This window comes from Zalophus californianus, chromosome 16 (genome assembly GCF_009762305.2).
Source record: "Zalophus californianus isolate mZalCal1 chromosome 16, mZalCal1.pri.v2, whole genome shotgun sequence".
NCBI classification, from domain to species: Eukaryota; Metazoa; Chordata; class Mammalia; order Carnivora; family Otariidae; genus Zalophus; species Zalophus californianus.
Window position 1 is genome coordinate 19,404,042 of NC_045610.1, and position 18,178 is coordinate 19,422,219.

The window sequence follows — 18,178 nt, forward strand, 5'->3', positions numbered from 1 at the left end:
AGGAATTGATAAGAAGTTGGTTGAAAAAAGAAAGAAGAGAAATTAAAAAAAAAGGGAGAGAATGTGATTAGGCAAGAGACTAGAACAAAGCCATACACTAGAGATTTAGGGTATATTTTGGTCTGTTAGAAGAAACTGTATCCCAAAATTTTAAAGAGGGAACAACTTAATATATTTACCAGAAATAAGGTTAACTACTATGAAGGGATAGAATATGACTCTAAAAATGAAAAATAAAAAGGATTTTTAAAAAAGGTATTGATAGGGGCGCCTGGGTGGCTCAGTTGGTTAAGCAACTGCCTTTGGCTCAGGTCATGATCCTGGAGTCCCGGGATCGAGTCCCGCATCGGGCTCCCTGCTCAGCAGGGAGTCTGCTTCTCCCTCTGACCCTCTTCCCTCTCATGCTCTCTATCTCTCATTCTCTCTCTCTCAAATAAATACATAAAATCTTTAAAAAAAAAGATATTGATAAAGATGTTCATTGAAAAAGGGAAAAAGAAAAATTCAAAAAAAATAGAAAAACAAGAAAATTAAAAAAAATTAACTTTGAAAGACTAAAGAATCGGGAAAAAAAAGCCATGAATTCTATGTGCAATATTCCCCTAGCGCTGGAGTTCGGCCGTTCTCATTGATCGGTTAACTTGGTCTTGGCTGGCGGTTCTTGCTGATCTTCTGGGGGAGGGGCCTGTTGCCGTGGTTCCCAAATGTCTTTGCCAGAGGGGAAATTGTCCCGCCCTTGCCGGTCGGGCTAAGTAATCGCTCGGGTTTGCTCTCAGGAGCTTTTGTTCCCTGCAAGCTTTCCGTACAGCTTTGGGGGACGAGAGTGAAAATGGCGGCCTTCCAATCTCCGCCTGGAGGAGCTGAGAACTCGGGGCCCCACTTCTCAGTGTGCCCCCAGAGAAAAACAGTCAGTCACTCCCATCTCCCCGTCTCTGGCCACACTCCGTGCTCACCTGGCCTGTGACCGAGCGTTTCTATCTCTGGCACCTGACCCCGTGTGGAGTCTCCAAACCCAGCAGATCCCTGTGGTGCGCTCCCGTGCCGCTCCTCCCGGGGGAGGAAGGGGAGTCTCCCTGGATCTGCTGCTTGTTGGGTCCCTGCTGGAGGAGCAGTGGCCCGACTGTGCCTCGGATCATGGTTTATGGCAACCCCAAGCTGACAGCCCACTCCTCGGCTCCGTCTCTGCAGCTGGCTTCCCCGCTCCGATACCTGGGAGCTCTGCTGCACTCAGGCACCCGCAGTCTTTCTGTGACCCCAAGGGTCCTGAGACCACACTGTCCCAGCCACGGTTCCACCCCCCGCTTAGCCACTGGAGCGACGTCCCTCAGCCGAGCTGACTTCTAGAAGTTCTGATTTTGTGCTCCGCTGCTCTATCACTTGCCAGAAGCTGCTGACGGAGGCCCCTCCCCCGCCATCTATCCTCCCGAATATCGCCTCGGATTCACTTCTCCGCACCTCCTACCTTCCAGAAAGTGGTCGCTTTTCTGTTCATAGAGGTCCTGCTATTCTTTTCTTCGATCTCCTGTTGAGTTCGTAGGTGTTCAGAATGGTTTGATCCCTGTCTAGCTGAATTCCTGGGACCAGACGAAATTTAGGTCTCCTATTCCTCTGCCATCTTGCTCCACAACTTAATTTTTTTAACTTAGCTCTATCTCGTTGATCTTTCTATGTCACTATAGAAAGATTAATCTCATTCTTTTTACCTGCTATGTAATATTTTATAGTTTGGGTGTATCATTATTTAGTCAATACTGTATTGATTTTACTTTGTTTTTTCAATCAAGTTTTAAAAATTATTGAAGTATAATTGACATACAATGTTATATTAGTTTCAGGTATACAGTATTCTGGTTTGACAGTTCTGTATATTACTCAGTGGTCTTCATGATAAGTGCAGTCACCATCTCTCACTATGCAGCGTTGTTACAACATTATCGACTATATCCCCTATGCTGTACTTTTCATTTTCATCTCCATGACTTACTTATTTTATAACTGGAAGTTTGTACCACTTAATCCCCTTCACCTATATCACCCATCCTCTCAGCCACCTCTCCTCTGGCAACCACCAGTTTGTTCTCTGTATTTAAAAGTGTGGGGTTTTTTGTTCATTTGTTTTGATTTGTTTTTTGAAGATTTATTTATTTATTTGAGAGAACGAGTGCACAAGTGGGAGGGTCAAAGGGGGAGGAAGGGAGAATCTGAAGCAGACTCTCTGTGCTGAGTAGGAGCCCGACACTGGGCTCGATCTCACAACCCTGAGATCACAACCTGAGCTGAAGCCAAGAGTCAAGCGCTTAACCTACTGTACCACCCAGGTGCCCCTGTTTCGTTTTTTAGATTTCATATATAAGTGAAGTCATACAGTATTTGCCTTTCTCTGACTTAGTTCACTTAGCATAATAACTTCTAGGTCCATCCACGTTGTTGCAAATGGCAAGATTGCATTCTTTTTTAATGGCTGAGTAATATTCCTGTGCACGTGTGCGTGTGTGTGTGTGTGTGTAACACTTTATCTGTTCATCTATTGATGGACACTTGAGTTGCTTCTATTGAGTTGGCTATTGTAAATAATGCTGCAGTAAACATAGGGGTGCATATATCTTTTCAATTACTGCTTTATTTTCTTTGGGTAAATACCAGGTAATGGAATTACTGGATCATATGGTATTTTCATTTTTAATTTTTTGAGAAACCTCCACACTGTTTTTAACAATGATTGCACCAATTTACATTCCCATCAACAGGGCACAAGTGTTCCCTTTTCTTCATATCCTCATCAATACTTGTTATTTCTTACTGTTTTTGATATTAACCATTCATTAATATCATTGTTATTAACATATTAACATATTATTAACATATTAACCGACTGATGTGAAGTAATACCTCATTGTGGTTTTGATTTGCATTTTCCTGATGATTAGTGATGTTGAACATTTTTTCATGTGTTTGTGGGCCACCTTTATGTCTTGGAAAAATGTCTTTTCACGTGCTCTGTCCATTTTTCATTTTTTTAAAGATTTATTTATATGAGAGAGGGAGAGAGAGAGTGCAGAAGCGGGGCAGAGGGTAGGGGCAGTGGAAAAGGGAGAAGCAGACTCCCAGCTGAGCAGGGAGCCCGATGCGGGGCTCAATCCCAGGACCCTGGGGTTATGACCTGAGCCGAAGGGAGATGCTTAACCGACTGAGCCACCCAGGCACTCCCCCTCTTTTTTGCCCCCTTTGTCCATTTTTAAAATCAGATTATTTGGGTATTTGGGTGTTGTGTGAGTTGCTTATATATTTTGGATATTAATCCCTTATCAGTTATATCATTTGCAAATATCTTCTCCCATTCAGTAGGTTGCTGTTTCATTTTACTGATGGTTTCCTTGCTGTGCAAAAGCTTTTTATTTTGGTGTAGTCCCGATAGTTTATTTTTGCTTTTGTTTCCCTTGCCTGCAGAGACATATCCATAAATATGTTGTTAAGGCTGATATCCAAGAGATCACTCCCTATGTTTTCTTTTAGGAGTTTTATGGTTTCAGGTCTCATATTTAGGGGTTTAATCTATTTAGAGTTTGTTTTTGCATATGCTATAAGAAATTGCTCCAGTTTCAATCTTTTGCACATAGCTGTCCAGTTTCTCAATACCATTTATTGAAAAGACAGTCTTCCTCATTGTATATTCTTGCCTACTTTGTCATAGATTGACAGTATAGGCATAGGTTTATTTCTGGGCTCTTTTTTCTGTTCCATTGATCTATGTGACTGTTATTGTGCCAGTACCATACTGTCTTGATTACTGTCCTTTTGTAGTATATCTTGACATCTGGGATTGTGATACCTTTAGTTTTTAATTCTTTCTCAAGATTTCTTTGTCTCTTTGAAGTCTTTTGTGGTTCTTTAGAATTATTTATTCCAGTTTGGTAAAAACACTTGGTATTTTGACAGGAATTGCATTGACTGTGCAGATTGCTTTGGGTGTATACACATTTTAATAATATTAATTGTTCCAATCCATGAGCATGGTGTATCTTTCCTCTAGTTTGTGTTGTCATCAGTTTCTTTCATCAATGTCTTATAATTTTAAGAGTATAGAGGTCTTTCACCACTTTGGTTAGGTATTTTCCTAGGTATTTTATTCTTTTTGGTACAATTGTAAATAGTGATCCCATTGACTTTTGCTGTGATTTCCCCATTATTGCCCCAACATTGTCTTTTTCATTTTTCAGGTCATTTGCTGTAGGAATTATTATGAAACTGAAATTTTCTTGTTACTCTGTTTCTTAGAACATCTGTTGTTCCCTGTTGGCTACAAGATAAAGTACAGAGTTTTCTAACTGTAATTCATTATCATCTGTCATTCTTTCATGTGTTCTCTGTACATTGGCTCCAATAAAATATGCACATGTTGTATATATTTTTTTTAAAGATTTTATTTATTTATTTGATAGGAAGAGACACAGTGAGAGAGGGAATACAAGCAGGGGGAGTGGGAGAGGGAGAAGCAGGCTCCACGCGGGGCAGGGAGCCCGACGCAGGGCTCGATCCCAGGAGCCTGGAATCATGACCTGAGCCGAAGGCAGATGCTTAACGACTGAGCCACCCAGGCGCCCCAACATGTTGTATATTTTTAAAGTGGCTTGACACATGGATTCTTTAGGGTTGGAGATGCCTAATAAATAATATTCCTCTTCCCTGCCCTAATTCAAAACCAAGAGTGGAAGGAGGAGGGCTGGGAGGGAAGTACTCAGGAATCAGCTGTCACCTTCCTACCTACCTTCCTTCCTTTCTTTTTTTTAAGATTTTATTTATTTACTTGAGATAGAGGATGAGAAAGAACACGAGGCGGGGTGGGGAGTAGGGAGGAAGGGCAGAGGGAGAGAGAGAAGAGAGAAGCAGACTCTGATCAGGAGTCCGACTTGAGGCTCGATCCCAGGACTCTGGGATCGTGACCTGAGCTGAAGGCAGACGCTTAACTGACTGAGCCGCTCTGGTGCCCTTTACCTTTATTTCTGATAACAGTTTTTAGAGTATGTGGCTTTTGATCCTGTGGGCAAATAGGCTTGCTAATACTTCACCTTGAATTGGACTCATCTACCCCATCCCTTGCACAGCTGGATAACTACAGACTTGCCTCACAGAAAAGCTTTTTACCCTAAAGGTGGAGAGCAAACCAGAATGCATTTTTTCTGCAGGCAGACATACCCAGAATGGAGAAGATGGCACTAAGCTGAGTATATACTAAATTTGTGATAATATAAGGGGATAAGAATTCTTATACACAGTTCTCATTGTTGCCTTTTTGCATTTTTTTTAATTCAAATCAAGATTCCAGCAAAGTTCAAACATTGCATTTGGCTGAAAGTCTCTTTTAAAGAGCACTTTTATTTGTTTACTGTAACTGGATTTTACCTTCTCTCTCTCTCTCTCTCTCTCTTTTTTTTTTTTTTTTTTGCAGGTTAGAGCAGTCAGAGAGTCTTGAGGAAAACCAACGGAACCTTCTTCAGATGACTGAAAAGTTCTTCCATGCCATCATCAGTTCCTCCTCAGAATTCCCCCCTCAGCTTAGAAGTGTGTGCCACTGTTTATACCAGGTATGCTTAAGCCTAGAGAGCACCATTATTAATCCAAAGCTGAAGTAAAAAGAATGCTTTACTAAAGAGGGATTTAGCTGCTGATAGTGGGTGGTTGAAAATATGGAGTCAATGTGGATGACTAATACATTAAGAATTGTTGGAGTTGGCTTTGAAAAAACTTAATATTGCTCAGGAGATAGTTTGAAGTATTTTAAGGGAGTACTAAAAATAATAAATTTTCCTTGCATTGGAAGCAAGTTTAAAATACACAGAATCTATTGGGTATAATAGACATGGTTGAAATAAGATATATTATGGAATTTTTTTGGTTATCTTTTGCCTGAATTACTCATAGGGTATTTCACATGTGAGGCAGCTCTACTCCTTGCTTTTTATACTGTTGAAATGCTTGATTTATAATTTTGATGTCTTCTTAAAGATGTCATGTGTTCTTGTCAGGTTTTTCTAGGACAAACTAATCTGTTTATTTTATATAGAATGCTACTTATAAAATATATTGCATCATCATTCAGATCAAGTTATTACGCTTTCTAGCACTAGCACTGCAATAATGCTTCTGGGTTCAGATGTCCAGTCATCCCCTTTATATTGAGGAAATTAGGTCTCTGTTCTTTTTATGGCTTTCACTGTGTTTTTGAATTGCATATGTAGTTTCAAGGATGATTTAATCATTCCAGGGGAAATGAGTGCAGATTTATATTAGCCTGTTTAAACTGTGATTCTGGAAGAAACATTAGTGGGTCTGGAGTTTGGGACAGGGGTGGGTACAGGGGAAAGAATTTATGCATTTACCAAAACCCTTGCCTTTGTGTCTTTTTCTTTGCAGAGTCATCCCCAGCCATTTGTTTTTTAGCACAGGGCTTCAGTTGCTTAGAGACATTAGCAAGATCAGTGAAATCACCATTTTAAAAAGTTATTTCAGGCTGCTCTGTGTGAATCATTCCCCCATTGCTATTTATAAAGATGTTTCTGCTGTATCTATTAAAAAAAAAACAAAAAACTTACCACCAGAAAACAGTTAACAAAATGGCAATAGTAAGTCCTTTCCTATCAGTAATTACTTTAAATATAAGTGGATTAAGTTTTCCCAATTGAAAGACATAGAGTGGCTGAATGGATAGCAAAACAAGATCCAAAAAATACAAGACATTCATGTTAGCCCTAAAGACACACATAGACTGAGAGTGAAGGGATGGAAAAAGTCATTTCAAGCAAATGGTAACCAAAAAAAAAAAAAAAAAAAAAGCAGGGGTAGTTATACTCATTTCAGACCAAATAGATTTTTAAACTAAAAGTGGTAAAAAGAGACAAAGAAGGTCATTATATAATAATAAAAAGGGGTTAATACATCCAGAAGATATAATAGTTATAAATATTTATGTGCCCAACATGAGAGCACCTAAATATATAAAGCAAAAACTAACAGACCTAAAAGAAGAAATGAATAGTAATACAGTATTGGTTGGGGACTTTAATATCCCACTCTCAACAATGGATAGATCATCCAGACAGAGAATAAGGAAACAGCAGATTTGAACAACACTTACAGACCGAATGGACCTAACAGACATATATCGACCATTCTAACAGCCACAGAATATACATTCTTCTCAAGCATACGTGGAACATTTTCTAGGATAGACCATATGTTAGGCCACACAAGTTTTAGCAGATTCAAGAAGATTGAAATCATACCAAGTATCTTATCTGACCACAGTGGTATGAAGCTAGAAATCAATTACATGAGGAAAACTGGAAAATAGGTGAACACATGGAAATTAAATACTACACTGAACAATTAATGGATCAAAGAAGAAATTAAGGGGGAAATAAAAATGTTTGTTGAGATAAATGAAAATGGGAACACAGTATACCAGAACACGTGGGATGCAGGAAAAAGCAGTCTAAAAGGGAAGTTCATAGCAATAAACACCCCCGTTAAGAAGCAGGAAAGATCCCAAATAAGCAACCTAACTCTCTGCCTTAAGGAATTAGAAAAAGAACAAACTGAGCTCAAAGTTAGCAGAAGAAAGGATATAATAAAGATTAGAGCAGAAATAAATGAAATAGAAATAACTACAGAACAACAGTAGAAAAGATTAACCAAACTAAGAGTTGGTTCTTTGAAAAGATAAACAAAATTGACAAACCTTTAGCTAGACTAACAAAGGAAAAGAGAGGAAGGAGCGAAATCAACAAAATTAGAAATGAAAAAGGAGATACCACAACTGATACCACAGAAATTGAAAGGATTGTAAGAGGCTACTGTGAACAACTATATGTCAACAAACTGGACAAACTAGAAGAAATGGAAAAATTCTTAGAAACATACAACTTACTAAGATTGAGGAAGAAGTAGAAACTCTGATAAACCAATTACTATAAAATTCTCCCAATAAAGAAAATCCCAGGACCAGCTGGTTTCACTGGTGAATTTTACCAAACATTTACAGAAAAATGAACACCAATCCTTCTCAAACTCTTACAAAAAGCTGACGAGGAGGGAACAGTCTAAACTCATTTTATGAAGCCAGCATTACCCTGATACCAAAACCAGAAAAGGACACTGCTAGAAAAGAAAACTGCAGTCCAGTCAATATCATTGATGAGTATAGTTGCAAGAATTCTCAATGAATTAGTAGCAAACTGTGTTCAGCAGCATATTAAAATGATCACATACTACGGACAAGTGGAATTTATCCTGGGGTTCAAGGATGGTTGAACATACACAGATCAATCAGTGCAATATATCACATTAATACAATGAAAGAAAATAATCATATGGTCATCTCAATAAATGCAGAAAAAGCGTTTGACAAAATTTAACATCCATTCGTGATAAAAACTCTTAATAAGTTAGGCGTAGAAGGAACATATGTCAACATAATGAAGGCCATAAATGACAACCATACAACTAATGTACTCAGTGGTAAAAGGTTGAAAACGTTTCCTCTAAGATCAGGAACAAAACAAGGGTGTCTACTCTTACTGCTCCTATTCAACATAATAGTACAAGTACTACCTAGAGCAGTCAGGTAAGAAAAATAAAAAGTACCAGAATTGGAAAGGAAAAAGTAAAATTGTCTACTTGCAGATGACATAATTTTATATATAGGAAACCCCAAAGACAACCAAAAAGCAGAACTGATCAGTGAACTCAATAAAATTGCAGTATACATAGTTAACATACAAAAATCAGTAGCATTTCTATACACTAACAAATTTATGAAAAAAATTGATCCCATTTACAGTAGCATCAAAACAATAAAATGCTTAGGAATAAATTTAAGGAGGTGAAAGATCTCTGCTGGAAACTATGACATTGATGAGAAAAATTGAAGAAGACACAGATAAATGGGAAAGGTATCCTATGTTCATGGATTGGAAGAATTAATCATTTAAATATGAATGCTCCCAAAAGCTATCTATAGATTCAGTGTGATCTCTATCAAGTTTTGAATGGCCTTTTTCACAGAAGTAGAAAAAATACTCCTAAAATTTGTATGGAACCACAAAAGACCCCAAATTGCCAAAGCAGTCTTGAGAAAGAAGAATGAAAGAGGTACCACACTTCCTGATTTAAAGCTACAGTCATCAGAACAGTATGTATTGGCATAAAAATGGGCAGATTGACCAGTGGAACAGAATCAAGAGCCCAGAAATAAAGCCAAGCATATATAGTCAACTAATATTTGACAAGCGAGCCAAGAATACTCAATGGAGAAAAGACAGTCTTTTCAATAAATGGTGCTGGGATCACTGAATATTCATATGTAAAAAAAATGAAACTGGAACCATCTTATACTCTCACACAGATTAACTCAAAATGGATTAAAGATTTAAATGTAAGACTTGAAACCATGAAACTACTAGAAGAAAACATAGGAATAAAGCTTCTTGGCATGGATCTTGGTAATGATTTTTTTGGAGGTGACACCTAAAGCACAACAAACTCAAAAATAAATAAGTGAGACTACATTAAACTCGAAAGCTTCTGCACAGCAAGCACACCATCAACAAAGTGAAAAGACAACCTATGGAGTGGGAAAAATATTTGCAAACCATATATCTAATAAGGGGTTAATATTAAAAATATATTAAAAACGTACACAATTTTCAGTACAAAAAAAAAAAACACCATCCCAGTTTAAAATGGGCAGTGGACACTTGTGAATAGACATTTTTCCGAGGAAGTTACATGAAAGGCCAAAAGCTAACATGGAAAGATGCTCAACATCACTAATCATTAGGGAAATACAGATTAAAACCACAGTGAGATAGCACCTCACACCTGTTAGAATGGCCATCATCAAAAAAACTAGAGATAACAAATGCTGACATGGATAGAGAAAAATGGGAACCCTTGTGCACTGTTGGTGTAGTTGCAAGTAGGTATAGCTAATATGGAAAATCCTCAAAAAATTTAAAATAGAACTACCATATCATTCAGCAATTCCAGCTCTGGGGATATATTGAAATGAAGATACTAACTCAAAAAGATATCTGCACCCGCAGGTTCATAGCAGCACTACTTAGAATAGCCAAGACATGGAAACAACCCAAGTGTCTATCAATAGATGAATGGATTAAAAGAACTGTCGGTATATGGACAATGGAATATTAATCAGCCATATAAAATGAGGAAATCTTACCATTTGTGACCATGTACATGGCCCTTGAAGGTATTATGCTAAGTGAAATAAGTCAGAGACAAATACTGTATGATTTCATTTATATGTGGAATCTTAAAAACAAAACAAAACTCATGGAAAAAGAGATCAGACTTGTGGTTATCAGAGGTGAAGTTTGGAGGCAGAGGAAATTGGAGGAAGGTGGTCAAGTGGATTTCTGAAGTGCCAGTGGCTTTGACTTGACTTAAAAGTAAATGGTTACTGACTGTCTGATTACATGACTTACTAGATTTTAGTAGAAACTCTTCATGTGGTTGTCATCCTAAAGGAAAAAAATTTTTTTTGTATCATCAGCAAACTTGGAGTCCAATTTGCAACCACGACTCTGAAAAGGTAAAAGGAACAGGGCTTGGCACTTTGTAAGTACTTAGGAAAATATTTAATGAAGGAATAAAACTTTCCCATCCATTCCACCCAAGTAAACAAGATGCTTGCCAGCTTTTATAGGAAGAGAGGGAGGTAGTGAAAATAAATCAGAAAATAGAGTAAGGTGATCATTTGTGGCTTATTAAGCATTATGTGTTGTGCTTTTTAAAGCACTCCATAATAAAACATCCTGTATTATAACAGACCTGAATTATATTAAATATTTCACATAAGATTATCCTTTTTAAGAATACTGTTTAAATGTTGTGTCAGTGTGTTGTTTTGAAGTATTGGGGAAATTTGTTGGGAGTACTATAGAGCAAAAGTGCTGTATTACTTATAAATAAGGTTTTGTTTTTTAATAAGTGATTGATAACAGGGAATTTTACATTTACTAATTAAAAGAAAGAAAAAAAACTTTGATCTCAAGTTATTCTTTCATTGAGTCTCCTACCAGAAGTCATTTTCCCCTTAGTTTGCTCTTTTATTCATCTTTCTTCTTCTGGCTTTCTCTTGCCCTTTTGACTTTGGCAATAACATAATGGTACCTTTGTACTTTGGTCTTCTGCTGGGAGGGATAGTACTTGATTGTTTCCTCGAGTAAATATGGCTCCTGCTTTGGGACTTACTTGGAAAATTTTGAAAGCTAAGTGAGGATATTGCTAGCTAAACTTCTCTGAGTGTTAGTTCCCTTTTCTTGAGTTCATATTTTTGACTGTTAAGCCTTTTTTGAATCATGCTTTAACCAGGTCTCTTATTTTTTATGCCCCCTTACATAGTGCACTGGGTTAAGATTATGTAGGGATAGCCAACTGTGAACATGTGTTAGATTTATAATTAAGGCATTTTCTCATGTATTATTTCTACTTTTCCTCCTCATAGTTTTGGAAGACAGGTTTTCCCTGCTATCCCAAAGTAGAATGTTCCTGTGAAACCTTTTGTAAGCCAAAGTGGCATAAAGGGAAGAAGCAATTACTATTAATTCATATGGAAAATTTTTTAGTGTTCCTAGACCCCCAAAATAACCAACCAAATCATGCCACATAACACATAAAACCTAAAATAACATATAGTAAAAACAGGAATAATACAATAAATACACAGCCTGTAGAAAGTACAAATAATTTATGTACAGTATAGTTTCACTTACCAGAATTGGGACGACAGCAAGCACACCAGAGGGCTGACAGGTGGTGATGGTGGTGTGGTGTTAGTCTGGGGTGTTGAAGGTTGGGGTGGTGGGAGGTAGAGGAATATAGAGTATAGGAGAGAGAGGAAGAGTGTCATCTATTAAAATCACTGTCTAAATCCATCAGTGCAAGCAGGTCACTAATGTCTATACCTTCTTCTATGTCTGCCTACCTCGATGTCAAAGGTCCAGGTTCATCCTCTGCTGTGGCTAATGTGGCTGATGTGGAAAGCTTGAAATACAACAGTATGCTCAACTGCTTAGCCTCTCGCATTTTCTTATACTACAGTTATTTGTAGGCATTCAAAACATTCTGTAAACCTGCCTCTAAACCTACATGCCCTTTCAAAATTAAAGCTGTACTTTTCTGCAGTCACTGCAGCACCGTCCATCATAGCAAAAATCTCATGTGCTTCACGTTCAGTTCTTGGATAACTTCACTTTTAGGCCGTTCACTGTTGTGTTCAGTGTCGATTGGTGTTCTTTCCTCTTGCAATTGTATCAGCTCTTCATCTGTCAATTCTTTTTTTTTTTCAAAATGTTTTTTAAAACTTAATACAGTAATACTTGTATTTCTTTTTTTTTTTTCATCTGTCAATTCTTGATCGTGGGATGCCAAAGCCTTCAACATCATTTTCATCAGTTTCCACAAACCAAGCTTCCTTAGCCAAAGTCAGTATTGCCATATTTACTGTTGTTGGTTTGAAGCCTTTAAAATTGTTCCCTACTTCAGGAGACAGTCCTCTAAGCACCGTTTCACATCCAGACTGTTACCCTATCAAAAGCATCTCCAGAGTTGGTGATTGCCGTTTTATATTGTAGTCTTTCCAGATCCCTTGTAAAGATGTTTTGGAATTGGCTTCTCTGTCAATGGCACTTACGATAAGATGCGTCACGTTTTGCATATAGTAAGCCTTAATTGTGGCTATTAGGACTGGGACACATGGTTGTACCAACAACATCATATTTGGCAGGAAGAACACACAGGAATGTTATTGCCGTACTCAGTAATGCCAGGTGGATGAGCAGCACAATTTTCAACAATCAGAAGACACCTATTATCAAGATTATTTTCTCTACAGTATTTTCAACAAAAGGACTAATGTACTCAAAAAAATCACTTGGATATTCCAACTGCTTGGATGTGAATGAAACACAAGAAGTGTATTCTTATCAATGGCTTTAAGTGCCCTGGGATTTTCTGAGTGGTACACTAGTAGAGGCCTAAGGACAGCGTCACCAGTGGTGGTAGTGGTGGGCATTAAGCCTGTCCTTTGATGCCTGTGTCCCTTAGCCTGCTTTTCTTCTATTGAAATAAATGTCTTGCTCAGAAGTTTTTCCAATAATAAATTGAAGTTAAATACTTATATGAATAACCACCTGCTATAATTATTTTTGTCAGTTCTTTTGGGAACTTTTCAGCAGCTTCATTATCAGCTGCAGCACTCTTTCCAGTAACCTTTGAGTTACGAAGCTGCCCTTGCTTCAAAGTCGATGAAACCACCCAATTTAAACTACCTTTAAATTCTACTTTTACAACACTTTGATCATCATTGCCCAGTACTTTCGTTTCGGCTTACTAAAAAAATTGATTTATCCTGAAGTGTAAGATAACTTAATGGAACACCATGCTTTGTTCACCCACCAATCCACTCAAGCAATAGACTCCATTGCATCCATTACTGGATGCTGACTAAAAGAGACCACTTTCCTACTGGCAGAACCAATTAGTAACTTCAGCAACTTTGAAGATTGTTTCTGTCTGAGTAAATAGTATGAAGGGTGGATGCAGGCAAGTTCAGTGCGTACACAGTGTCTTTATTTCATTCACCACAATTGAAATGCTTAATTACATCCAGTTTATGCCAAGTGAAACACCCTTACAAACAGGATTTTCTGATACCTTAGGACACATCTTGCTTATGGATGCACACAATAAATGGAGATAAAGCACAGATGCTCATAGACAAGTTCAGAGCTGTGGCAACTTGGGAGGCTGAGATGCTGAATGTAGCTCCTGGAGAAGGAACTTGGCAGCCACTCAATGCTTGGGGGGTATGCTGCCTCTAATGGCTGGCTGCAAAACAAACACTGATTGCAATATTCGCTTTTTGCTATTTTCCCTGTAAAAGCAAAGCCTCTTTGGATTTCTTTTTTTTTTCTTTTTCAGTACGTGCCCTCTTTAATACCCATCACCAGACTAACCCATCCCCCCACCCCCCTCCCCATTCTTCTTTTTTTTAACATATAATGTATTAATTTGTTTCAGAGGTACAGGTCTGCGATTCAACAGTCTCACACAATTCACCGCGCTCACCACAGCACATACCCTCCCCAATGTCCATCACCCAACCACCCCATCCCTCCCATACCCCACCACTCCAGCAACCTTCAGTTTGTTTCCTGGATTTCTTGTAGTTAGCAGAAATAGGTACTAATTTAGGTCTTTTGTGAAAGCGAACTTTTGAAAAGCAGGAGATACCTATAATGAGAAAATAATTCCCAGAATGGATATTCTCTTAAGTTATGGTGAGAGAATTCTGAGAAAGAGCTAAATATGATTCTAAGTAAATGTCATCTTTTCCAAGTAAATCTGCTTCTTCAAACTGAAGTAGTTTACCCAAGTTTTTTAAGGCTATAAATGATAATTATATACCATAATTGAAAAAAATGCATGAAACTGTGTTTTCATGGTCTGTTTGGTTACTAGTATTTTGTATATAGTCTAAAGTTTGAACCAAAGCCCCATGAGGAAAGGACTGTGTTGTCTTGTTTTACTGCTGTTTTCTGATGCCTAGGGTGATATCTAGCATATTAGATGCACAATAACTCCTTGGATAGGTGGATGGGTGGATGGGTGGATGGATGGATGAACAAACAAATGAAGTAACTTTAAGGTTATGGTGTTGAATGCACTGAATTTCTAGAATAAAATGCCATGTATGGTGGATTTAACTTGGTTTTAAAGGTATTAAAAATGTGCTTTGTCTAGTCCAACCAGGAGTTTTAATTTTAAAAGAACTCTGGCCTAGGGTGGCTCACTCGGTTAAGCGTCTGACTCTTGGTCTCAGCTTGGGTCTTGATCTCAGGAACTTGATCAAGTGAGTTCAAGCCCTATGTTGAGCTCCACGCTGGGTGTGGAGCCTAATTAAAAAAAAAAATTATATATATATATATACACACACACATATGTATGTGTATGTGTGTATGTATGTACACATTACATATGAAAGAACTCTTTGGCTTAAGAAGGAACTCTGAGAGGTGAAGCCAGTATTTCTGTGTTTTTTGTTTTTTGTTTTTCCTTTTTGGTGTTTTGTTTTTTGATACATTCTGGTAGTCAAATATGTGAAAAATTTTAAGTGGGCTTATAGTTTTATTCTATAATTTTCTCTGCAGTTTCTTCACTTTAATATTAATTAATGCTTATTTCTAGTTGAGCTGGTAACATTCTTCTTCCAAATGTTGCAGAACTTTTAACCTCCTCTGATTAGAACTTTTTCAGGAAGTAGCCTGCAAACAGAAAAATATGTGAAATTTTAAGAGAATCTTTCTTAGAGATTTTTAATTCAGAATCTCTAAAGTGAATTTTACCATTATATTTAGCCATTTAATGTTTATTTTTTAAATCAGTAGATCTAAATTAAATGCCAGCTGTTGAAAAAAGAACTTTAAGTCAATTGAAGGATACACAGAGAAATATTTATCAAGAAAAAATTATGTAGACACATAGAAGTGTTTTTAGTGTGTGATCTACTTACAATGAACATCTTACATGAAATTTATCAAAAGCTAGGAATTAAATGTAGTTATTAAATACCCTCAAATTTACTTGGGAGAACTTTTCTGTGATTTATAGCCAGAAATAGTAGATATGATTGTCTCAACATTTCTTGCTGTTTATTTAGTGCTTTGGCTTAAAAATGTAATAAAAATTAAAATCCAGAAATAAAATTCATCCCTCAAAATTCAGTTGATTTCTAATTTTTTGTTGATTCCATTTGTGTTACATTTGATCATGTAATTTTATGTACAAGCCAACATTGTTTTTGTTGCTGTATGTAGTTGGTGCTGTGACTTGTTTGTGCTCATCTCTGTTCTGTAGGCAACTTGCCACTCCCTACTGAATAAAGCTACAGTAAAAGAAAAAAAGGAAAACAAAAAATCAGTAAGTTTGGAGAACTTTTTATTAGCTGTTTCTTTCAAAGCAAAACAAAAATCTTTTGCTGTTTGTTAAGAACATCTTCACTTCAGCCTATTTGACCTTCACTGTAAAATCATTCTACTAATTCTGGCACAAAATAGCTTTCATTTCAATTAACCCTGGAATTAAGTTACATCAAAACATTCTCTGTGTTCCTTTGGTTTGATTTATCCCAAAGGCATTTTGGGGGCATTTGTTGCATTGGATATCCCTGGTCTAATTTTATTATTGTTATGTTTAAAATTATAAATGAATGCAAAAGAAACTTAATTTCAAGGCCTTAGGAAATGCTGACTCTCTTCATTCTTGCTTCTTGTTGCAGGTAATGTGAGTGTTTTTTTTTCCTAGAGGTGAAAGTTTTTCTTCATTGTTAGAAGTATATGGAGGGAAAGTGTCACTTTCTAAATCTTACCTAAAAGTTTCATTTTTTTACTCCTTATATTTTTATCTAAACAGTCTCAGCCAGAATCTAGATATTTGTGCTTAGATTATAAAAATCCTAATGGTAAACCTCTACCTTAGAGAAAGTCATTATTAAACTATTGGGACTGAGAATATAGTACTTTTGAAATAAAGGAAAACTCAGTGACTCCCTATTTGTAGAGAAACATGATAAGAATATACCGCCTATTTCTGTGAACTTGCCCTAATTAAAAGGAAGAAAATTACGGGAGTCATAATTATTTTCTTCCCCACGAGTGGAATTTGGTTCAAATGTGCATTCATTTTGAATTCGTCATCACTATGACTTATCAGGCTGAGTATTAATCTTTGTTCATATAATCCAAATGATTTTAGAGAAAGATGTAAAAAAAAAAAAAAACCAACCTTTAGGAGTCATGTAGGTAGTTTAGGTACAAAGGTAAAATTTAGAATATACATTTGGTTTCATCTTTCATTCCTTGTCTGAGCTTTACACATAATAAGTTCCTGTTTTAAATTCAGAACTAAATTAAAATTTAGACACCTATGCTTTTATGTACACTCAGGATTTTGAGTATGCTAAGTAAGTTTGGTCAGCTGTGAGCAAATGGATTGGATTGGATTGGATGGCTGTCTTGCTTAAAACATTTCTTTCTAATGCTTCTAATTCTCAGCGTATATGGGTTTAACATATATACACCATCACTGTTGAAATTTACTATTTCTAACACTCTTGTTCAGTGTTTTACTAATGGCATTGTGTAGTATATCACAAAAATTAAAATTCCAGCTCTCTGTGTTTCTCTAAGAGCATGTTTTCTAGCCTCCTAACACTGCTTTTTTTAAAATTAAGATTTTGTCTAAAATTGTTCTTTGAAATGTTATTTTCTCCTAGTGTTATTTTCAGATTTTTTTTTTTTTAAGTTTCTGGGTAATGCTGAGTTTTGGAATGTATTTCTCAGTACAGGTGATATGAGGTCCTCATGGAAACAAAGGGAAACTAATTGGTAATTTGAGGTATTGTAGAACACATTCCAAAGTATGAAGACAATATAGTCATCATAAATTTAAAACGTTGGTTTATGGAGTCTTGGCTTAAGAATTTAATGATCTTTTCTTTAAAAAGCAAGCTCTTTTTTGGGGTGTATGTGTAATGGATTGGAATATGTAAAATATAGAGAGAAGGTCCTGACTCCTGGTTTATTAGCTGTGTAGTCAGATTACAGATAATTCCATTTATTATACTCAAACAAATAATGTATAATTAGAGCTCCTTTGAGAAGTTTATTGTATGCCTCACTCAGGTAATCAAGGATGTGTGGGTAGTGATCCTCTTGCTAATGTAAAGTTTATTACTGTATTTATTTGTACCATGTTGTTCAGATTTTACTAAGGGGAGTAAAAAGGACATTTGACAGATAACTGGTTTTAGCATACAGACTAGCCCAACTTTGATCTTTTATGCAGAATGTGTTTGGGATCTAAATTAGATTTTTTATAGATTAAAAAAAAACCCACTTGAGTATGTATACTATGAAGTAAAATTGCATTGATGTTCATTAGTGGTGAAAGAAAAAACTTTTTCTAAATTGCCTCATGAAACTTGTTATACAGGATTTTTATTGATATTCATTACACATATCAGGTTTTAGGTCCAAAAATATACTATCATCAGTGAGAAAAGAATTATATGATACCAGAAACAGTATTGTGTTTCTGA

At 36.6% G+C, this 18,178-nt stretch overlaps 1 protein-coding gene across 1 annotated transcript in view; it reads left to right on the plus strand.

The window, feature by feature from the left end:
• The window catches only part of NF1 (neurofibromin 1), a 276,385-nt gene that overhangs the window by 145,993 nt on the left and 112,214 nt on the right, over positions 1-18,178 (plus strand). The window contains 2 exon segments of the mRNA XM_035724594.1: positions 5,447-5,582; positions 15,937-15,999. Of these exon segments, the coding sequence (XP_035580487.1) occupies positions 5,447-5,582; positions 15,937-15,999 (199 nt within the window).